This window comes from Sardina pilchardus, chromosome 19, assembly GCF_963854185.1.
Source record: "Sardina pilchardus chromosome 19, fSarPil1.1, whole genome shotgun sequence".
In the NCBI taxonomy this organism is placed as follows: domain Eukaryota; kingdom Metazoa; phylum Chordata; class Actinopteri; order Clupeiformes; family Clupeidae; genus Sardina; species Sardina pilchardus.
This window is the reverse complement of record NC_085012.1, coordinates 3119149-3139148: the sequence shown is the minus strand read 5'-3', so window position 1 is coordinate 3139148 and position 20000 is coordinate 3119149. Positions and strand designations below refer to the sequence as shown.

Genomic DNA, 20000 nt, shown 5'->3' with positions numbered 1-20000 from the left:
TTTTATTAGCTGTTTTCCAAATATATCACCAGAGAATAAAAACAATGCAAAAAGTATCACAAAATGTTCATTGTTTGAATGACTAATGACTTTGTATTGTCTGTTAGCCCAGTAGAAAATATGTTTGTGTCATTGAATACTATTTTATCTGTGATACCTAAATAGGAAAAAAGCATATTATTACTCATCCTAAACATGTAGGTGTTTACTTAAATAGGTTGCAAAACAATTTTCTAATTTAATATTCTAGCAGTAGTCATCAATATAGCACAGTCATGTACTTCAAAACCAAGTGCAATCAAGGCTGGATAATATCAGATAACACAACTAATGAAACTAATTATACTTTGTGTGTGTGTGTGTGTGTGTGTGTGTGTGTGTGTGTGTGTGTGTGTGTGTGTGTGTGTGTGTGTGTGTGTGTGTGTGCGTGTGCGTGTGCGTGTGTGTGGCAGACAACTACACATGCAGAACACTTTCAAAAGGTAAACTATTACTTTAAATAATATATACATTAGAGAAACATCTAAGCATGCAAGGTCACCTGGTCACAGTACATTTTCTTCAGTGTAGCCAACATTACATTATATTATATGGGCCTTATATGGGCCTTATATGGCCTTATATGGGCCTCTTGCCGTTCAGCATCAAGCTAAAGGCTCTGCATTAGGATTCTCCGCTAATACATATGGGACCCTTCCTAATTCTACATGGCCACATCTCATCATCCTTTTGAGACATTTAGTGTACAGTAGCTTACTGCCAAATGGGCCACCTATCTGGATGAGCTAGATGCCAACTAATACGCTGGTCTACATGACTGGTTTTATAGCCAACATAGTCTAATATAAACTTCCTCAACACCATTCAGTTAATCCTTTTAGGGTACTCATCAGAAACCAGCTGACAGAGTTCTTTATTAATTAAATTTGTATCCTATAACGTGAATGAGTATGAAACTGATACCACAGGATTGACTGCACTGTAAGTTAATATGTCTCAAATACTCTACTATTAACAGTTGTGTTATACATAAAAAGGTTGTTTTATTGTTCGTCACCACACGTTTACCCCAAAACACACGTGAGCTTTCCATCCTCAAAGAAAGTGTTCATTCAAACTTGCATCATCAGTGATTTAACATGCAAATCGGTGATGATTTTCATCTGGTTCTTCTTCTCCCAATTCCAGAAAAGTCCAGAAAATTCCAGCTCTCTCCCAGTACCCAGTGGGAACAATTATACATTTCCTCAGCACTCCTTATTCGTCTGTATCTTAGAGTCTAGATTTAGTGTAAACAAGACAAAAACTTCATGAAAACAGCTAAATGTTATTGTAATTCCTCCCATATGAATTCCTCAAATACCCTTGCCCACCCCTAACAGAGAAGTACTAGCAAATAAATATTACAGCGACTTTGCTTCATACAACACATCTCTCTGTGGAGCTCCAACTGGCCCTTATATCTTTTATGCTTTCTCTTCCACTCAGTTGCCAACCTTCGTCTCTTCGGATTTCCCCTTTTGGAGTTGTTGACTGATCCACGCGTGAATCACTATCAAATCAAACTCCCGTTCGGCAAAACAAACTTCCATCGGCATTCAAACAGTCCAGGACATGTATTTCCTCCCCCCTGGCACGCCCCCCTGTTTAGGAGAGCTGCTTCATGTCGTACATGGGCACTTCTGACTCCTCCCCCTTGCCCTCGGCGCCCTCCTCCTTCTCCAGCGCCACCTCGGTGTAGGCGACGTCGTTGGCCTTGCGGCCCTTGGCGGGGGGCACGGGCGCGGCGCCCTCCGTGGAGCCCTCGGCCCCCTCCTGGCCCTCGGCCACAGTCCGCTCCTTCTTCAGGTTGAGCTTGGCGGGCACGGTCTTGGTGATGGTCTCCTTGAAGCGCTCGCCCGACTGCTTGATGCGCTCGCCCGACTGGCGGATCTTCTCGCGGCGCTCGGCCGTCACGATGCGCTCGCCCAGCTTGCCCACCTTGCTGCCCAGGTTCTCCTTGGTCTTGCTCATGTTCTCGCGCGAGAAGGTGTGCTTCAGGCTCTCGATGCGCTTCAGGCCCGACTTCTTCATGCGGGCGGCAGCGTTCTCGCCCTCCTCCACCACCATGTACTCCTCATCAGACTCGGCGGGGGGGGGCGCTGGGGGCTCCTCGTGGGCGTCAGCAGACTCCTCCTTTGGGGCCTCCTTTGGGGCGGCCTTTGGGGCGGCTACAGCCTTCACTTCATTATCACCCTACAGAACAGAGCAAGATAGCATTGGGGTCGTCGTTAGCACTACAATCATCATTCAAATAATATACAGTATATATATACAAATAATATCTTTTTTGGTTTATTTAGAATATTTAAAAAAAATACATTTTCATCATTATGCAATTTAGCACATGCAAATGTTGCTATTATTGTGTATATGAATCAGCATTTCCAGGGCCACCTATGCGCAAATTGAATATAATAACGTTTTTGTAATCATAGTTAGGATTTAATATTTTGCAAGCAATATTGACATTTCAATCGTACAATTTCAAATTAGATTAAATTAAACAGCTGTAGCTCTGTATGAGCACAAGAAACAGAAATAATACACTAACATTAAATATAGAGAGGCTTGCAGCTGTCTGGCTTTAATTATGTTAACATCCAGCATTGAATTCTCACTACTCCGCTCCCTCAGAATTAGAAGCCATTTGGTGGCGTTAATCTCCCCATATGAGCAATGTCTACATGCTGGCAGGGAAAACAGCCATTTTCTAAACCTGTAGAATCTGCCACAGGTCGGATATCTCAGACATGCTAACAACTCACATCTCTGGAGCCATTTTCTAAACCTGTAGAATTTGCCACAGGTCGGATATCTCAGACATAATAACTACTCACATCTCTGGAGCCATTTTCTAAACCTGTAGAATCTGCCACAGGTCGGATATCTCAGACATGCTAACAACTCACTCTGGAGCCATTTTCTAAACCTGTAGAATCTGCCACAGGTCGGATATCTCAGACATGCTAACAACTCACATCTCTGGAGCCATTTTCTAAACCTGTAGAATCTGCCACAGGTATGATGTCTCAGAAACAACTAACAACTCACATCTCTGGAGTTTTTCCTTTTTAATGAAAGTACTCCCACATATTCTGTTCCCACATCGTGAAAAACAACAAAAAGTCATTTTAGAACAGATAGCAAACCAGTAGACATGCTGTGCTATCACTCTGGTGCAATTAGCAGTATAATAACACAACTCCCTGAGCGAGGAGTAATATGCCTGTAATTCGGCTGCTGATCTCACACTGAGAAAATGATGAGCATCAGTCTGAGTTGATGATTGGTGTGGAGATATAATTGCATACATGAGTTTTATGATGCTTCACCAGTAGGAACAGCAGAGTCTCCAGCACTAAGATGGCTGTCAGAGAGTCTTTGCAAACTTATGTAACAGCTCGACGTCAGCAAAACCTGACTGCGCATTTTGACGACATATCACTTGATGAAATATTCATCGTTCTAGTTGCAGAGACTCCAAACTTGAAAATGAGGCCAAGGCGTTGTGTAAGCATATATGACACCCACTTGTCACACACTGACATTTACAACTATCTGCCTGCAGAGCGCCACTCACATTACTGACCGCACGTTATCACCGGCCACGACTGGCCACAGCCTGCACCCCACAGCACTCTTCACAGCCCACTTCACAACCCACACTGCTCTGCCCCCCATGTCCACTCTGCCCTGTGATCTTGGGCTGGACACCTCCATGTCCACTCTGCCCTGTGATCTTGAGCAGACCACTCGTGCACGCGGAGCTCTGCTGATCAATAACTCCTAATGCAGATCAATAACTCCTCATGCAGATCGATAACTCCTAATGCAGATCAATAACTCCTAATGCTGCTGGGTTTGTGCTCGGAACAGAGAGTGTGGCGGGGGCTTTTTGGACGGTAGCTGCGTCAGACATGATAGTACTATATTAGGAAATGTGTGGCTTCATGGCGTACGCTCTCAGAATAACTCTGAACAAACTGTCAGCTGTCGGGTTGCCTGAGCTTGTGCCCTGCTACAGCAGACGCAGTCGGACAGGACAGGACAGGACAGGCTGAGCCGTGTGGGCAAGCGCAGCGCAGCGGACAGCTTGCACCAGCCTGGAAGAGTTGCACCAGACAGCTCTATATAGTCGTGTCTATTTTCTAGTGTGATAATGAGGTTAAGGGCAGAAAGCGAAGGCATTTAAGCAAGGGATCCATGAAGCGTACACATCTTCAGTATACCTTCAGAAATCACGCGCTCATTTGTGCTGTTCTGATTCAGAACTCTAGTTGTGCCTGTTTCCTCGTAGGTATAACATGGTTCACAGTGATTCATTCTCACGATAATAACAGGTATAAAATATCCTTCTCTTTGCCAGACTGATCAAAAGCTAGGTGTAGTGTTGCAGCAATAAAACGTCACTTTATACCTTGTACACACAGCCAAATAGTAATGGCAAAAAGTTGCCAAAAGTTGATTGAGATAACTAATAATAGCACAGATGACGTAAAGAAGTGGTATGGTCATGAACAAAGTGTGATTTTATTCTGGACAGTTCCTTATCTAGCTTGGCCTATTATAATGCTCTACATCAGGTAAAAACAGATGACGTTATCATAACATATCGTAATATTATCACAACGTTATCGTAACAATGTGTGCCCCTTTCCTGGCTTTAATGATCGCACCACTTTTAAACTGTGACCCTGAGAGACACAAGGTGCTATCAAGTCACCTGTTGGCACCCCATTAGTCGTCTCAGACAGAAATAGTAACTGTACAATTTAAATGTATAGATTTGTATATCTTCCTAGCTTACTTCATACACTTGATGTAATTTCTGTATTCAGCCAGTCAGTACGTTTTATTCTTTGGCTTGTCTGAATGAAAGTCTAATTGATTGCTGTCCTGCAGTCCAAGCTTTGGTACAGTATGGGTACAGTCCCAGCGTTGGCACAGTATGGGTACAGTCCCAACGTTGGCACGGTAGGGGTACAGTTGGTACAGTATGGGTACAGTATTTAATGTAGTGAATGGTGAGGAGAGGAGTGCTCACTCCTGGAGCGCCTCCCACCCTGGCCCACTCTGTTCTAAAACAAGATGGAGGCCAGGTCTAATGTCTGCCTTCTTGCCCCCTCTGGGCTAAAAAGAGATTTAGAGCAGAGCTGTGAGGATTGCTAGTCCAGCCCTCTTAGGTTGGCGATGGCAGGCTCCTACATATTAGCTTTCATAAGGGCAATGTCTAACCTTTTGGTGCCCAGCCATTTATCTTGCGCTCTGCCAAGTCAAGCAGGAGGCTGAAATAATCGGGTCACCAGCGGACTGTCAGCCACTCACCCCCAGGGTCGGGGGGGGGGTGGGGGTGGGGGTTCAGCACTCCCCTCTGAGCCAAACAATTGCAGAGTGGCGTTTTGATTTTCCCTTTAAGTCAAAGTGTCCTTGGCTTTCAAGTCGCTCCCTTGCCTGCCAGAAGTGTACTCGTAGGCGTACTCTTTGAAACCCACCTTCCTGGTGGCTAGTTTTAGCTTGTGCTGATACTACAAGTGTCACTGTAGCGTCTCGCTGGCAAGACAGGGGACACAAATTGGAGGACAAAAAAGGAAGTCTGAATGACATACAACAGACAAGCCACCGTGCACACTGTGTATGAGCAGACAAGCCACCGTGCACACTGTGTATGAGCAGACAACTGTGTGCGAGTTCAGTTCAGTTTTGCATGATCAGATCAGACTGATGCTGAAGTCTAGTCACCCTCGTGAAACTGAAATCATAAATCTGTTGACATCCAGTTGTACTCGGCGCTCAACCGAGCCACAGAGCAGCACACTGTGTTGGATAAGAAATGACCAATGTGTGTGTGCGCCCTGTGTTGGATAAGAAATGACCAATGTGTGTGTGCGCCCTGTGTTGGATAAGAGATGACCAATGTGTGTGTGCGCCCTGTGTGTGTGTGCGCGCCCTGTGTTTAGCCGCTGGCCTCACCTGGTAGATGACGACTCTGAACTTGTTCTTCAAGAGCAGCTCTCCTTGCGTCTCTTCCACCCTCTTCACGCGCTCGTTCTGCTTCTCCACGCGCACGCGCACGTCCTTGATGTGGCAGCTGACCTTTTGCGTCTTCTCCAGGAGCTTCTCCACCACGCCGTTGGTGGCCGAGTGGTCCTTGGTCAGCTTGGCCACGTCCGCCTGGATGGTCTTGACGCAGGCCTCCAGCTCCAGCTGCCGCTCCTCCATGCGCGTCTGGCACGCCTGCACGTTGTCGATGATGCCCGCCACGCGCTCCAGCAGCGCCAGGACGCCAGCCTCACCCTCCAGCGCGGACACGTCCATCTTCTGAGCCATCGCTGCCGCCGTCCTGTTTTCCGCAGCAGAAGAGAGAGGGGGAGAAGTGTGTGGGGAAGAGAAGGGAAAAGCAACCACCTGCTGAAGGGAAGGGAGGTCGTCTCCGAGGGCGCGGGGACGGGAACAGCTCTAGGACGGTGTGGGCGACGGGCTCAGGTGCGGGACCACATGGGGGCTGCGGACTGTCCTGTGGTTGAGCGGTCGGGTGGACGGATGGGAGGCGGACGGCTGAAGTGTGTCTTCACACGCGTCTACTGCAGAAGAACATGGAAGCTCCACCTCACCCACATGTAGGGCAGAACAGGGGATCAAAGGGCACACAGCGTCACATGCTACGCCCAAAGAGAGACAGAGAGAGAGAGAGAGAGAGTGAGGGAGAGAGTGAAAGAGAAGGAGAGCTAAGAAGGTAGAGTCAGAGTGAGGGAGTGCCCTGGTCTGCATGAATTCATCACAGTTATAAATATCCGTAGTAAGGTGACACCCTGACTGTTTTAGAAGATGTGTATGGGGGTCTAGGAGAATGGAAAGCCCCTCACCATTAGCCATTAGCGCCCAGGGACTCATTCTCTGTTCCATTGCACCACCACATTGCTGTTGTGTTAACATACACAACTGTAAAGGGATCCATACGTGGCCTGTGCCTTTTATGGGCTAGCCACCGCTAATGCTAAAGAACGGCCATGAACGACTGTCCATGCGCGTCATGTGAGAATAATTGGCAGGAGCAGACATCAACACGGATCTTATGACCGCGTGTTTGGAAAGCAACACCCGCTATTGCCACACAAGTGTGCAGGGCTGAACGCAAGGTACATGGCTTAATCAGAGACTGGACTTCCCCGTCTAACCAGTCCCCCCCCCCCACACACACACACACACACATGGTGGTGTTGAGCCAATCCCGGAGTTTCGGGGGAGATTGTCAGGCACAGAGGAGCCTCTTCTCCCTGTGATCTCAGCACTTAGTCATCATGCCTGCGTTGCTTTGTCATTGGTCAGCACCTGGCTGTGCATGACATCCATCCAATCTGTTGTACCAGATATGACAAGAGATTTAGTTTCACTAAATAATTGTACTTGAAGTGTCTGTAATTGTATCAATGAGATTTTGTCGTGTATTATAATTGTATTATTATTATTTAATGTCCAAGGCCAACTGGGCAGAGGACTACATTGGAAGGTGAAACTAGTGATGACATCTAGAAGATGACATTCTTTTTAAATCTTTTCTGTGATGTAAAACGAATCTCATGTGAAGGCTAGTCAGCTGTAAGGTGTTATCAGATTTTGATGTAAAACTAGTCTCATGTGAAGACTAGTCAGCTGTAAGGTGTTATCAGGTTTTGATGTAAAACTAGTCTCATGTGAAGGCTAGTCAGCTGTAAGGTGTATTCAGGTTTTGATGTAAAGCTAGTCTCATGTGAAGGCTAGTCAGCTGTAAGGTGTTATCAGGTTTTGATGTAAAGCTAGTCTCATGTGGAGGCTAAGCAGCTGTAAGGTGTAGTCAGGTTTGAGGAACATCTTCCTTTGTGTTCACGCTCCATTTTGCCTACCTACCCTTTAATCCTGCAAGCACCTTTAATGGCCTGCCCTCATGCACATTAAACAGGTCTCCCGTGAACTCTCATTATTAACACACAGCTGACAGATGGTTACAGTGTGTGTGTGTGTGTGTTCACATGCCTGGGGCTACTTTTTATTCTCATTGTCTCGTTTTCCTGATCGGCAAAAAAGGTTAGGATGGTTAGGGTCCTGTCACTTAGCAACCAGGACAAGACAGTCACTTAGCAACTAGGACAAGACCGTCCTGCATTACCCAGGGGCTACCACCTCAGGGGGAGCGCGGGGGGGGGGCAGGGGGGTTGTGAGGTAGGGAGGTGTGGGTGCCAAGGTTGGGGGGGGGGGGGGGTTGTTAAGGAGGTTGTGAGGTAGGGGGGGAAGGGCTGTCCAAATCCCTAAAATTATGCTACCAGCTGCTATCTATAATTACCAGCGGGACCTGGCTATAATTACCCCCAGTCCTGTCACAGCCCAGTTCAGCCTGCCTCAGTGCTGTCTTGTAGTGCACTTGTAACCCACCAACACACACACACACACACAGTGGGACTGAAATGCACATTCATAGTATGCCGTCATACTCTTCATTTGATACTGTATAGCTTCTCTCTTTTTGTGCAGTTTCATGCCATCAACTCTTTGCCCCAACTCCTCTCAGCTCTCCTTTTGGCGTTGGAGCCTCTTCTGCAACTGAGAAGCTTCATCTGAATGTCTGTCGTGGCCCTTTAAGATACAGTAGCGCTAATATAAACAAATCAGGTCTTCAGGTACAGGAAGGTGAGGATTCCTTTCAGTATCAGTATCTCAAAATATCAACGTTTCTCTCAGCATGTTAGTTCCAGTTGCCTTAACAAGAGACCAATGAATCTACAATGCTTGTCAAATAATATTCAATGCTACATGTATATTATGGAAGTGAAATATATCTACATTTATTTCAGATCTATTCTATGAGACTCTATGGAACCGTGCTGGCATATGAACAAAGAGTTGTCTCTCATTCATCTAGCGCTGTTCTAATTAATTCTGCCTTTATCGACCTGTTTTCAGTGCATGTCTACAATAACAATTTTACACAATAATTTTGATACATTGGAGACCATTTTAATTCTGTTTTGTCTTGATGGTAAAGGATTTGCAGGGAACATACATTCAGTCATTCAATTAGATCAAAATTGCGCATGGGGTCGTCCATGATCCGTTTTATGCGTTCTTTTTTAAAAAATCATTCAATCAAATTTTCAATGTTAAACAGACCAATGCTGACAAAAGAGGTCACGCTGTAAAGGGGAATTGAAATGCGTCGTTGTCTCCCCCTAGTGGAGGCATCTCGTGTGGTCTGTATAAAGGGCTGCTGGGTGGGGTTGTCATTCCTTATTGATGGCACTCTGTAGCTTATTAAAGGCCACACTACTGGCGTTATTAAAATCCATCCATCACTGTGTTGAAATGTAGAGGCTTTGCTCTCGTGCCTCATCAGAGTTTGTCTTTTAAAGGACACTAAATTGAATTGCCACTGAATATTTTAGTTCTTGTGAAGGTATACAGCCTTACTGGGTTAACTGATATCAGATTTGAGTGTCTCTCTCTGTTCAAATGATTATATAAAAAGATGTGTATCATTTTAAACGTGTATAATTTTAAACATTCACACAACCCACCACTAGTTCATCTTGGGGAGATAAGGTCCCTCTCACCAGTTCCTAACATTCACAAAGGTCCTCCTCCTTAGCACGCTGTGGGCTTCACATTCAATGCAGCATGTTTAGATACAGAAATGCAACGGACACTTTATGTGACTAATATTCAGATGGAAGCAGCAAAAACTACTCGTAGGACGGAGAATTTAATTCTATCAAGTCTACAGCACTGGACACAGTTCCACAGAGCATGCGATATGCATCTAGAATTAAATTAATGTCAATAATAATGATCATTTCAACATCAACAACAGTAACACCAATAACATTAGAACATAAAAAAACTACAAACGATCCAACATCGAAAAATGATTAGCTATGTCAAAAACACATTGTGTTCCATTGCTGGAATTCCTTTTTCAAAAGAGAGAGAACTTTTTGTAAACTTTTTTTTTTCTTTTTAAAACATCATCGGCTCACATTTCATTCATGTCCAACTGCATTTGGTGTTCAGCTGCATTCAATTTGCAAAGGAAACAAGAAAAATCAGGAAAGCAAGAGACGTGAGGGAAAAAATGAAGACAAGAAATCCATTTGTGAGTGGTCCCAATGAGCAGCACATTCCAAGAGAGAGAGAAATCCGTTTCAGTGGTAAAGGTGTGTGTGCCGAGAGCTACAGAAGAAAACCAAAGAATTCAAAAGTACCAAAATAATATCTAAACCCACAATAGCTTGCTCCTGTTGAAAGTGTCATACAGACAACAGGAATGTCCAGTAAAGAAAAAATAAGGCCTCTTTCAAAATAATATTTTAAAAAAAGAAAAAAAAAATATGTTGTCATCCTCCCAAGTTTAAAAATCAGGAAAAATAAAATTGATACGTTAAAAATGTAATCCACTTGGTACGAAAAAAGTATAAAAATTAAAATAAAAAATACAGCTACATCATCCTGGAAGAAGTATCTGAAGAAAAGTGTCCAAGGTTTTGCTTTTGCCGACGTCCGCGGTTATTTTTGGGGCATTTCCTGTGAAAGACACAACAGAAAAGGAAAAGTCAATGACTCCACTGATTCCAAGGGCTTCTACTCTGGGTCTGTCACAGAAAATAACTGTGCGTTTTTAATTAAAAAGGTTTATTTAATTCATCCTTTTGAGAACAGTAGATATATTTCCCAGACTGCTCTCCAACGATCTCTCTTGTTTCCTTTGAACTTCATATTGAGCTTCAAAGACCTCAATTCCCCAAGTCAGCCAGACAATCTCACTCTCTCCATGAAAGGTGGACAGCGGGCAGAATACATTACCTGTAGATATACATACAGCTAGTTTTTCTAGCCCACAGGAAGCTGGATAAGAACAAAGGGTTCTTCTGGACTAAACCAATTCCGCCTCACAAGTGAAGACTGCTATTACTAACACTCAACAGTCCCTTTGGCACGGCTTTACAAGGACTTTAAAAGGCTTTTGTGTGGCCTTAAGAGAAACCTGAACGTCAGCCTATCATCTTCAGAGTGTCCTGAACGTCAGCCTATCATCTTAAGGGTGTCCAGAACGTCAGCCTATCATCTTAAGGGTGTCCAGAACGTCAGCCTATCATCTTAAGGGTGTCCAGAACGGCACTCCAACGGAGTGTCCCAGCCGTAGAGCGCACGCCGACCACCCGGTTCCCGCTCCCGCCCCGTGCTCCTTTCCCGATCCCACCCGGTTCCCGCTCCCGCCCCGTGCTCCTTTCCCGATCCCCCCCCCCCGGTTCCCGTTCCCGCCCCGTGCTCCTTTCCCGATTCCCACCCTGACGCTCTCTCTCCCACTCACTTCCTGTCCTGCTCCACTGTCCCACTGTCCTGTCCAATTAAAGACCCCCAAACTATCCTTTAAAGGAGAACCGCGTGTCCAGCGCGCGCGGGGTGAGAGGTCGCGGGGTGAGAGGTCACGCACCTGGTGATGCACATGACGACGGCCACGATGATGGCGATCTGCACGGCGCCGATGATGGCGGCGATGAGCACGTAGTGCAGCTTCTGGCCGCTGGGCACCACGTACAGGATGTTGAAGTCCTGCACATCACACTGAGCGCCCGTGTAGCCCGACTCACACCTGCGGGGAGAGAGCAGACGTCAACAACACACGTACAGGATGTTGAAGTCCTGGATATCACACTGAGCGCCCGTGTAGCCCGACTCACACCTGCGGGGGAACAGCAGACGTCAACAACACAGTTGTCAAGCGCTTTTCACCTGCAGGGGGCGCTCAGCTGTGAAACGGGAGCAAAGAACCAGACAGACGAGGCTGCAGAGCTGCAGAGCTGCTTCATGGTCAGTTTTAGGGTTACGCTTCTAGACTTCCAACACAAAAGGTGTGGCCGCTTTCACTTAAAAACGCTTTCCACACATTAACACTGGCCACTCTAATCAAAAACATTATGCCTTTCAGCACATTTAAGAGTTTTCCCCTCTTTTATGAAACATGTGATCTATCACACAGCCCGGGACAGGCCTGCGCAGAGCTGGTACCTGCAGGAGGGGACGCCGTATCTCATCTCACACTGGCCGTGCAGACAGAAGTGGGAGTCCTCCTCGGAGCAGGGCGCTGCGTTCCAGCCGGTGGTGCGTCCGCTGCCCAAGTCTGGTTTCTCCTTAACGACCGCTGTGGGTGAAATATGCATCCTAGTTACTAGGACGACAACGTCATCACATCATCACATCAAGCACAGGCCGACTGATCCTGGGCCTGTATCATCAAGCTGCTGCCATGGTAACTGGCTGAATATTTAAAAGATAGTTCTAGCTGCGATCAGACATAGGGGCAAGGTCTTTTCTCACTGTCCTAATCCAATAAAGGAGACCTGCAGGACAGTGACAGGTGCAGTGTGAAAATCTCCAACTAGCTGCTAATGCCCCTAGGAAGACCCAAGGGGGTCAGACGAAGGGAAACCCAGGCGTGTCATAAACCCAAGCGAAGGCCGAGGAGGTCAGATGGTACTTAAGGCATTTGGGATCTTCACATGCAGCAGAGCGGCACCCTACATGTTCCATCACGTACCCCTCACACCTAGGGGGACCACACGTCCCCGGTTTCAGGGGACAGTCCCCGCTTTTGGTTGCCTGTCCCCGGGAAATTACAGAAAAATTACCTATGTCTCCGTTTTTTGAAGATAAAACGTCTATGTATTTCAACCAGATTGATAGTCAAACTGAAAACGTCCCCGTTTTTCCACATTTTGGGGATTATGTCCCCAGTTTTGGTCTCAGACATCTGGTCACCTTACTCAAACCCTCAATTTTTTTCAGTATGAGTATGACCTTACTCATCAGCTGCCATTTCTGGAGACCTGGGGCTAGTTAGGCAGGACAAGCTACATATTCATCAAGACTTCAAAACGTGAGGGTTAGTTAAGCATGACAAGCTATGCACACTTTTAGAGCAATGGTTCTCAACCTGTGGGTCAGGATGATTTCTGGAGGTCACCAGATTGTGTGAAACCCCCATTAAAAAGCTTAGTTCTCCAGGGCTGTTGTTCCATACGATGGGTGTTGTACTTTTATGGACAACAACTGCTGTTATGAGCATAAACATGCACCTGTGATCATAGCCTGCATAACACAGCCTGTAAAGTAAAGTATACAGTATAACAACCGTGCAATATAGAAGAATATGGAAGAATGCAACAGCCTCCAAATATAACATGACATATGTAATATATCTGACATATAACTGACATATCTAGTATAACTGACATATATCTGACATATGTAAGTTGCTTTGGGAAAAGTGTCCTCTAAATGAACCCTGGTGAGATGTACAGTAGATGTAAATATTAAGTATGGAGATGGTGTCTCAGGGAAAGTGATTACACTGTTATTGTGTCTGTGGTCAGCATGGTGGAGGGAGCCTGTAGGTTGGGGGTGCTGGACACCACAATGATTAATCTGACTAATAGTGAGTTCTGTGGTCAACACCACAATGATTAATCTGACTAATAGTGAGTTCTGTGGACACCACGATGATTAATCTGACTAGTAGTGAGTTCTGTGGACACTACGATGACTAATCTGACTAGTAATGAGTTCTGTGGACACTACGATGACTAATCTGACTAGTAGTGAGTTCTGTGGACACTACGATGATTAATCTGACTAGTAGTGAGTTCTGTGGACACTACGATGATTAATCTGACTAGTAATGAGTTCTGTGGACACTACGATGACTAATCTGACTAGTAGTGAGTTCTGTGGACACTACGATGACTAATCTGACTAGTAGTGAGTTCTGTGGACACTACGATGATTAATCTGACTAGTAGTGAGTTCTGTGGACACTACAATGATTAATCTGACTAGTAGTGAGTTCTGTGGACACTACGATGATTAGTAGTGATAGTAGTGAGACAAAAGGAGTGAAAACAAAACAGCAATAAAAAATGTACTTTACTCACCAAACACATCCGGAGGAACATCCTTTTTCCCTTTGTCTGTTTTTAGAGAAGCAAGCAAATTATTAGAAAGTATTAGTGACTAATCTCAATTGTTTGGAATGATGGCATTATTTGTTAGGCAACATTATCTTGTCAGGGCATGTGCTTAAAGCTATAAGCACAGCTTGCCATATGCAATGCTCCAGCGCTAAGAGCAGGACTCTGCAATGTGCTGAGTATGTAATCAGGACTGAAAAGGCCTCTTAAAGTCTTAGTGTTAGCGTGTTAGCGCTTTAGCCAACAGCAAATCCTCTGAGCGCCGGCCAGGCCTGTGGATCTCTCCTGATCGGTGCGTGTGTGTGTGTGTGTGTGTGTGTGTGTGTGTGTGTGTGTGTGTGTGTGTGGATCTCTCCTGATCGGTGCGTGTGTGTGTGTGTGTGTGTGTGTGTGGATCTCTCCTGATCTGTGCGTGTGTGTGTGTGTGTGTGTGTGTGTGTGTGTGTGTGTGTGTGTGTGTGTATCTCTCCTGATCGGTGCCACGCAACCTCCCTGGGCCTGCTGAAGCCTGGTGGGATCTGGTTCAACTGTTCAAGTGTGCGTGTGTGTGTGTGTGTGTGTGTGTGTGTGTGTGTGTGTGTGTGTGTGTGTGTGTAGGGGGCATTACCTGGACACCTCCCGAGGTGCTGTGTGTGTGTGTGTGTGTGTGTGTGTGTGTGGATCTCTCCTGATCTGTGCGTGTGTGTGTGTGTGTGTGTGTGTGTGTGTGTGTGTGTGTGCGTGTGTGCGTGCGTGCGTGCGTGCGTGCGTGCGTGTGTGTGTGTAGGGGGCATTACCTGGACACCTCCCCAGGTGCTTGACGTCGATCTGCTCCTGCTTCATGCAGGAGGCCTCGCGCACGTGGCACGGGTTGGTGTAGGAGTTGCCGTCCGTCCCACACACCGGGTTCTCATTGTGCCCACTGCAGTCGATACTGCACATGCACCTGCAAACCAGAGCCCACACCAGCCATTCAGTGTGTGTGTGTGTGTGTGTGTGTGTGTGTGTGTGTGTGTGTGCTCTGACTGAAGCCTTCATTGTGCCCACTGCAGTCGATACTGCACATGCACCTGCAAACCAGAGCCCACACCAGCCATTCAGTGTGTGTGTGTGTGTGTGTGTGTGTGTGTGTGTGTGTGTGTGTGCTCTGACTGAAGCCTTCATTGTGCCCACTGCAGCCGATACTGCACATGCACCTGCAAACCAGAGAGCCCACACCAGCCATTCAGTGTGTGTGTGTGTCTGACGCAAGTGACCAGAGTTCTCCTCCGCTGTCCCAGAGTGGCCGGCCACTTCCACTCAGTTTGACCGCCCAGCTGCCGAGACTACGACAGCTTCTCCATTTTTCCTATTGTGTGTGTGTGTGTGTGTGTGTGTGTGTGTGTGTGTGTGTGTGTGTGTGTGTGTGTGTGTGTGTGTGTGTGTGTGTGTGTGTGTGTGTGTGTGTATGGTCTCATTGGTTTAGCCAAAGTCCTCTCATATGTGTAGACAACACGCTATAATGTGTTACAGAATTACCAACTGTCTCCATACATTTCAGTGGAGGACTCTTTAGGTGCCTTGTGTCCCCCTTTAATCTCATGGCGGTTAACCTTTCCTTTAAAAACGTGCCCCGTAAAGCTCCTGGTCATGCCATCCTCAGTACTGTACCCGTCCTGCTCTGTTCAGTACTGTACCCGTCCTGCTCTGTTACAGCACCTGCTCCTGTTCACTACTGTACCCGTCCTGCTCCTGTTCACTACTGTACCCGTCCTGCTCTGTTCACTACTGTACCCGTCCTGCTCTGTTCACTACTGTACCCGTCCTGCTCTGTTCAGTACTGTACCCGTCCTGCTCTGTTCACTACTGTACCCGTCCTGCTCTGTTCACTACTGTACCCGTCCTGCTCTGTTCAGTACTGTACCCGTCCTGCTCTGTTCACTACTGTACCCGTCCTGCTCCTGTTCACTACTGTACCCGTCCTGCTCCTGTTCACTACTGTACCCGTCCTGCTCTGTTACAGCACCTGCTCCTGTTCACTACTGTACCCGTCCTGCTCTGTTCACTACTGTACCCGTCCTGTTCTGTTCACTACTGTACCCATCCTGCTCTGTTACAGCACCTGCTCCTGTTCAGTACTGTACCCGTCCTGCTCTGTTCACTACTGTACCCGTCCTGCTCTGTTCACTACTGTACCCGTCCTGCTCTGTTCAGTACTGTACCCGTCCTGCTCCTGTTCACTACTGTACCCGTCCTGCTCTGTTCACTACTGTACCCGTCCTGCTCTGTTCAGTACTGTACCCGTCCTGCTCCTGTTCACTACTGTACCCGTCCTGCTCTGTTCAGTACTGTACCCGTCCTGCTCTGTTCACTACTGTACCCGTCCTGCTCTGTTCACTACTGTACCCGTCCTGCTCTGTTACAGCACCTGCTCCTGTTCACTACTGTACCCGTCCTGCTCTGTTCACTACTGTACCCGTCCTGCTCTGTTCACTACTGTACCCGTCCTGCTCTGTTCAGTACTGTACCCGTCCTGCTCCTGTTCACTACTGTACCCGTCCTGCTCTGTTCAGTACTGTACCCGTCCTGCTCTGTTCACTACTGTACCCGTCCTGCTCTGTTACAGCACCTGCTCCTGTTCACTACTGTACCCGTCCTGCTCTGTTCACTACTGTACCCGTCCTGCTCTGTTCAGTACTGTACCCATCCTGCTCTGTTACAGCACCTGCTCCTGTTCACTACTGTACCCGTCCTGCTCTGTTACAGCACCTGCTCCTGTTCACTACTGTACCCGTCCTGCTCCTGTTCACTACTGTACCCGTCCTGCTCCTGTTCACTACTGTACCCGTCCTGCTCTGTTACAGCACCTGCTCCTGTTCACTACTGTACCCGTCCTGCTCCTGTTCACTACTGTACCCGTCCTGCTCTGTTCAGTACTGTACCCGTCCTGCTCTGTTCACTACTGTACCCGTCCTGCTCTGTTACAGCACCTGCTCCTGTTCAGTACTGTACCCGTCCTGCTCTGTTCACTACTGTACCCGTCCTGCTCCTGTTCACTACTGTACCCGTCCTGCTCTGTTACAGCACCTGCTCCTGTTCACTACTGTACCCGTCCTGCTCTGTTCACTACTGTACCCGTCCTGCTCTGTTCACTACTGTACCCGTCCTGCTCCTGTTCACTACTGTACCCGTCCTGCTCTGTTACAGCACTGCCATGCAATATTTAGCACAGAGCAACAGATATGGTGCACGGCTCTGATACTGTGTGAATGGGAGTGGACCATGGGCAGAGATACTGTAAATGTAGTGGATATTGGAGAGGACAATATAGTGGATATGGGAGGGGACAATATAGTGGATATGGGAGTGGGAGTGGACGATTGGAGTGGACGATGTGATGGATTATGGGTAGAGACCAATGTAGTGGATAATGGGAGTGGACAATATGGTGGATATGGGAGTGGGGTGGACAATGGGGGTGGACGATGTGATGGACAATGGGGGTGGACGATGGGTAATGGGCTGAGACCACACTGGCCCAGACAAAACCAAATCTCACCAAACGTCCTCTGAGTCATCGTCGCATTCGGCTCCATACTTGCAGTTGCCGCACTTGGTGGCCTTCTTGCCTGAGTCGCTTCCAGACGCTTCGTATTCTGGAAGTCAGGAATGATATGATTAAAACACACATATTTTTCCCCCTTCTTAAATCCGATTTCAGAATACTTTGATAAATTGGACAGAAGTTTTCGCTGCTGGAGGATTTAATGAATGATCAAGTGGGCTCCTCCTTGACTTGGAGAAATAGCATTCTATTGCTCGGTGCCCCACACACACACACATGCACACACACACACACACACACACACACACACACTGGGAAATAGCATTCTATTGCTCGGTGCCGACAAGGAACCAATGTAATTTAATGCCGGAAAATAGGTTGATGTTTTAAAGCCGAGGAATTACCATTTTAATTCAAACCTACTTCAGCAGACCCCCCTCCCTCCACCCCCACTCTTTAAAGCATGGAATAATTATAATAAGCCTGCTAGTACTCTCCTGGTAATTCTCCACTGAGCATAATAATTGCTCATGAAAACAACACGCTCGGGATAATACCCAAAATATGGGACACGTGTATGATTCATGACTCTTAAATACACGTGTATGATTCATATGAATACATCTGAAAGCAGCTACTGTTAAATAACATACACGTGTATGAGTCAAGCAGTTGACTCTTAAATAACCCTCTAAGACTACAATATCTTAACTTAAGCCCTGTCCAGTGTTGCAGGGTAAAGTGTGTACACTGTGAAAACTACAATATCTTAACAGCCCTGTCCAGCGTTGCAGGGTAAAGTGTGTACTCTGTGTTTCCCCTGTTCCTGCCAATATTGAGCATTTCCTCACAAGGCCACTGGATGTTCTTGGTGTGTGTTGTGTCTCTGTGTTGGGTCTGTGGGCTGTGTGAGCTGTTTTAGTTGTGTGAGCTGTGTTAGTTGTGTGAGCTGTGTGAGTTGTGTGAGCTGTGTGAGCTGTGTTAGCAGTGTGAGCTGTGTGAGCTGTGTGAGCAGTGTTAGCTGTGTGAGCTGTGTTAGTTGTGTGAGCTGTGTTGGTTGTGTTAGCTGTGTTAGCTCTGTTATCTGTGAGTTGTGTGAGCAGTGTTAGTTGTGTTAGCTGTGTGAGTTGTGTGAGCAGTGTTAGCTGTGTAAGCTGTGTTAGCTGTGTGAGTTGTGTTAGTTGTGTTAGCAGTGTGAGCAGTGTTAGCTGTGTAAGCTGTGTTAGCTGTGTGAGTTGTGTTAGTTGTGTTAGCAGTGTGAGCAGTGTTAGCTGTGTAAGCAGTGTTAGCTGTGTGAGTTGTGTGAGCAGTGTTAGCTGTGTGAGTTGTGTGAGCAGTGTTAGTTGTGTTAGCTGTGTGAGCAGTGTTAGCTGTGTTAGTTGTGTGAGCTGTGTGAGTTGTGAGACAGAAAGAATTGCAAAATGGTGAAGGCAAAACAAATACTTTTCAATGAATGGGAATGAAGTGGGAGACGGCACAGTGTGTGTGTGTGTGTGTGTGTGTGTGTGTGTGTGTGTAGTGTGTTGATTTTGTGTGCCTTCTAAGGACAAAGCCCACAGCAGATTTGAGGCCCCTGCGGTGCGGCGTGGGCCTGTAATTTAGCCAAATGACAGGACAGCTCTGGAGCTCCAGCCTCAGAAGCCTCGGATCCGCTCCTCATCTCAGCAGAGACACGCGGGAGGCGGAGTCTCAAATTAAACGCCGCTCGCTCAGTTTCCAGTTTCTTGGTCAAAAGCTTTGGCTACTCGTAGTGCAGCTGGATCTAAAAATAATCTTCGGATAAGGATGTGACAACCCCCCCCCCCCCCCACCCCTCGCTGGCCTGGCGATCAGCACTATGAGCGTTTCAGAGAGCCGCAGAACATCAGACGCCGCTGCAGGAGTTTTCTCTCATTTGCTACGGAGAACAAACTGAACCAATTAACTAACTAGCATGTGGCTCCCATCACACCTGTGCTTGAGCCTGTGCAGCGGGGCAGCAGTGTGAGGTCTTGGGGGCAGCCGTGGTGTACTGGTTAGCGCATCGGGCTTGTAACCGGAGGGTTGCCGGTTCGATCCCCGACCAGTCCACCACGGCTGAAGTGCCCTTGAGCAAGGCACCTAACCCCTCACTGCTCCCCGAGCGCCGCTGGTTGGGCAGGCAGCTCACTGCTCTGGGTTGTGTGATTCACCTCACTGTGTGTTCACTGTGTGCTGTGTGTTCACTAATTCGGTTAAATTGGGTTAAATGCAGAGAACTGAATTTCCCTCACGGGATCAAAAAAGTATATATTCTATTCTATTCTTCTATTCTAATGCAGTACATACTATTACCACAGCACAGCACAGGTCTTAATGCAGTACATACTATTACCACAGCACAGCACAGGTCTTAATGCAGTACATACTATTACCACAGCACAGCACAGGTCTTAATGCAGTACATACTATTACCACAGCACAGC

At 47.0% G+C, this 20000-nt stretch overlaps 3 protein-coding genes across 6 annotated transcripts in view; 1 reads left to right on the top strand and 2 right to left on the bottom strand.

The window, feature by feature from the left end:
- Positions 1-52, top strand: part of dnah5l (dynein, axonemal, heavy chain 5 like) — a 107755-nt gene extending 107703 nt beyond the window's left edge. Inside the window, exon 74 of the mRNA XM_062521861.1 lies at positions 1-52. This exon is cut by the window's left edge and continues 899 nt beyond it. The gene's annotated coding sequence lies outside the window, so the exon portion shown is untranslated.
- Positions 1-6663, bottom strand: part of cavin4b (caveolae associated protein 4b) — a 6676-nt gene extending 13 nt beyond the window's left edge. Inside the window, exons 1-2 of the mRNA XM_062520726.1 lie at positions 6013-6663; positions 1-2235 (exon numbers count right to left, since the gene is read on the bottom strand). The exon at positions 1-2235 is cut by the window's left edge and continues 13 nt beyond it. Of these exons, the coding sequence (XP_062376710.1) occupies positions 1648-2235; positions 6013-6369 (945 nt within the window). The 5' untranslated portion in view covers positions 6370-6663 and the 3' untranslated portion in view covers positions 1-1647. The remainder of the gene's footprint in view (positions 2236-6012) is intronic.
- Positions 6664-9753: 3090 nt separating this feature from the next.
- tmeff1b (transmembrane protein with EGF-like and two follistatin-like domains 1b) overlaps positions 9754-20000 on the bottom strand; it is a 29352-nt gene continuing 19105 nt past the window's right edge. For all 4 annotated transcript variants that reach the window (XM_062520722.1, XM_062520723.1, XM_062520724.1 and 1 more), the window contains exons 5-10: positions 17551-17647; positions 14810-14958; positions 13998-14033; positions 12076-12208; positions 11501-11659; positions 9754-10590 (exon numbers count right to left, since the gene is read on the bottom strand). In XM_062520722.1, coding sequence (XP_062376706.1) covers positions 10506-10590; positions 11501-11659; positions 12076-12208; positions 13998-14033; positions 14810-14958; positions 17551-17647 — 659 coding nt within the window. In that variant the 3' untranslated portion in view covers positions 9754-10505. The remainder of the gene's footprint in view (positions 10591-11500; positions 11660-12075; positions 12209-13997; positions 14034-14809; positions 14959-17550; positions 17648-20000) is intronic.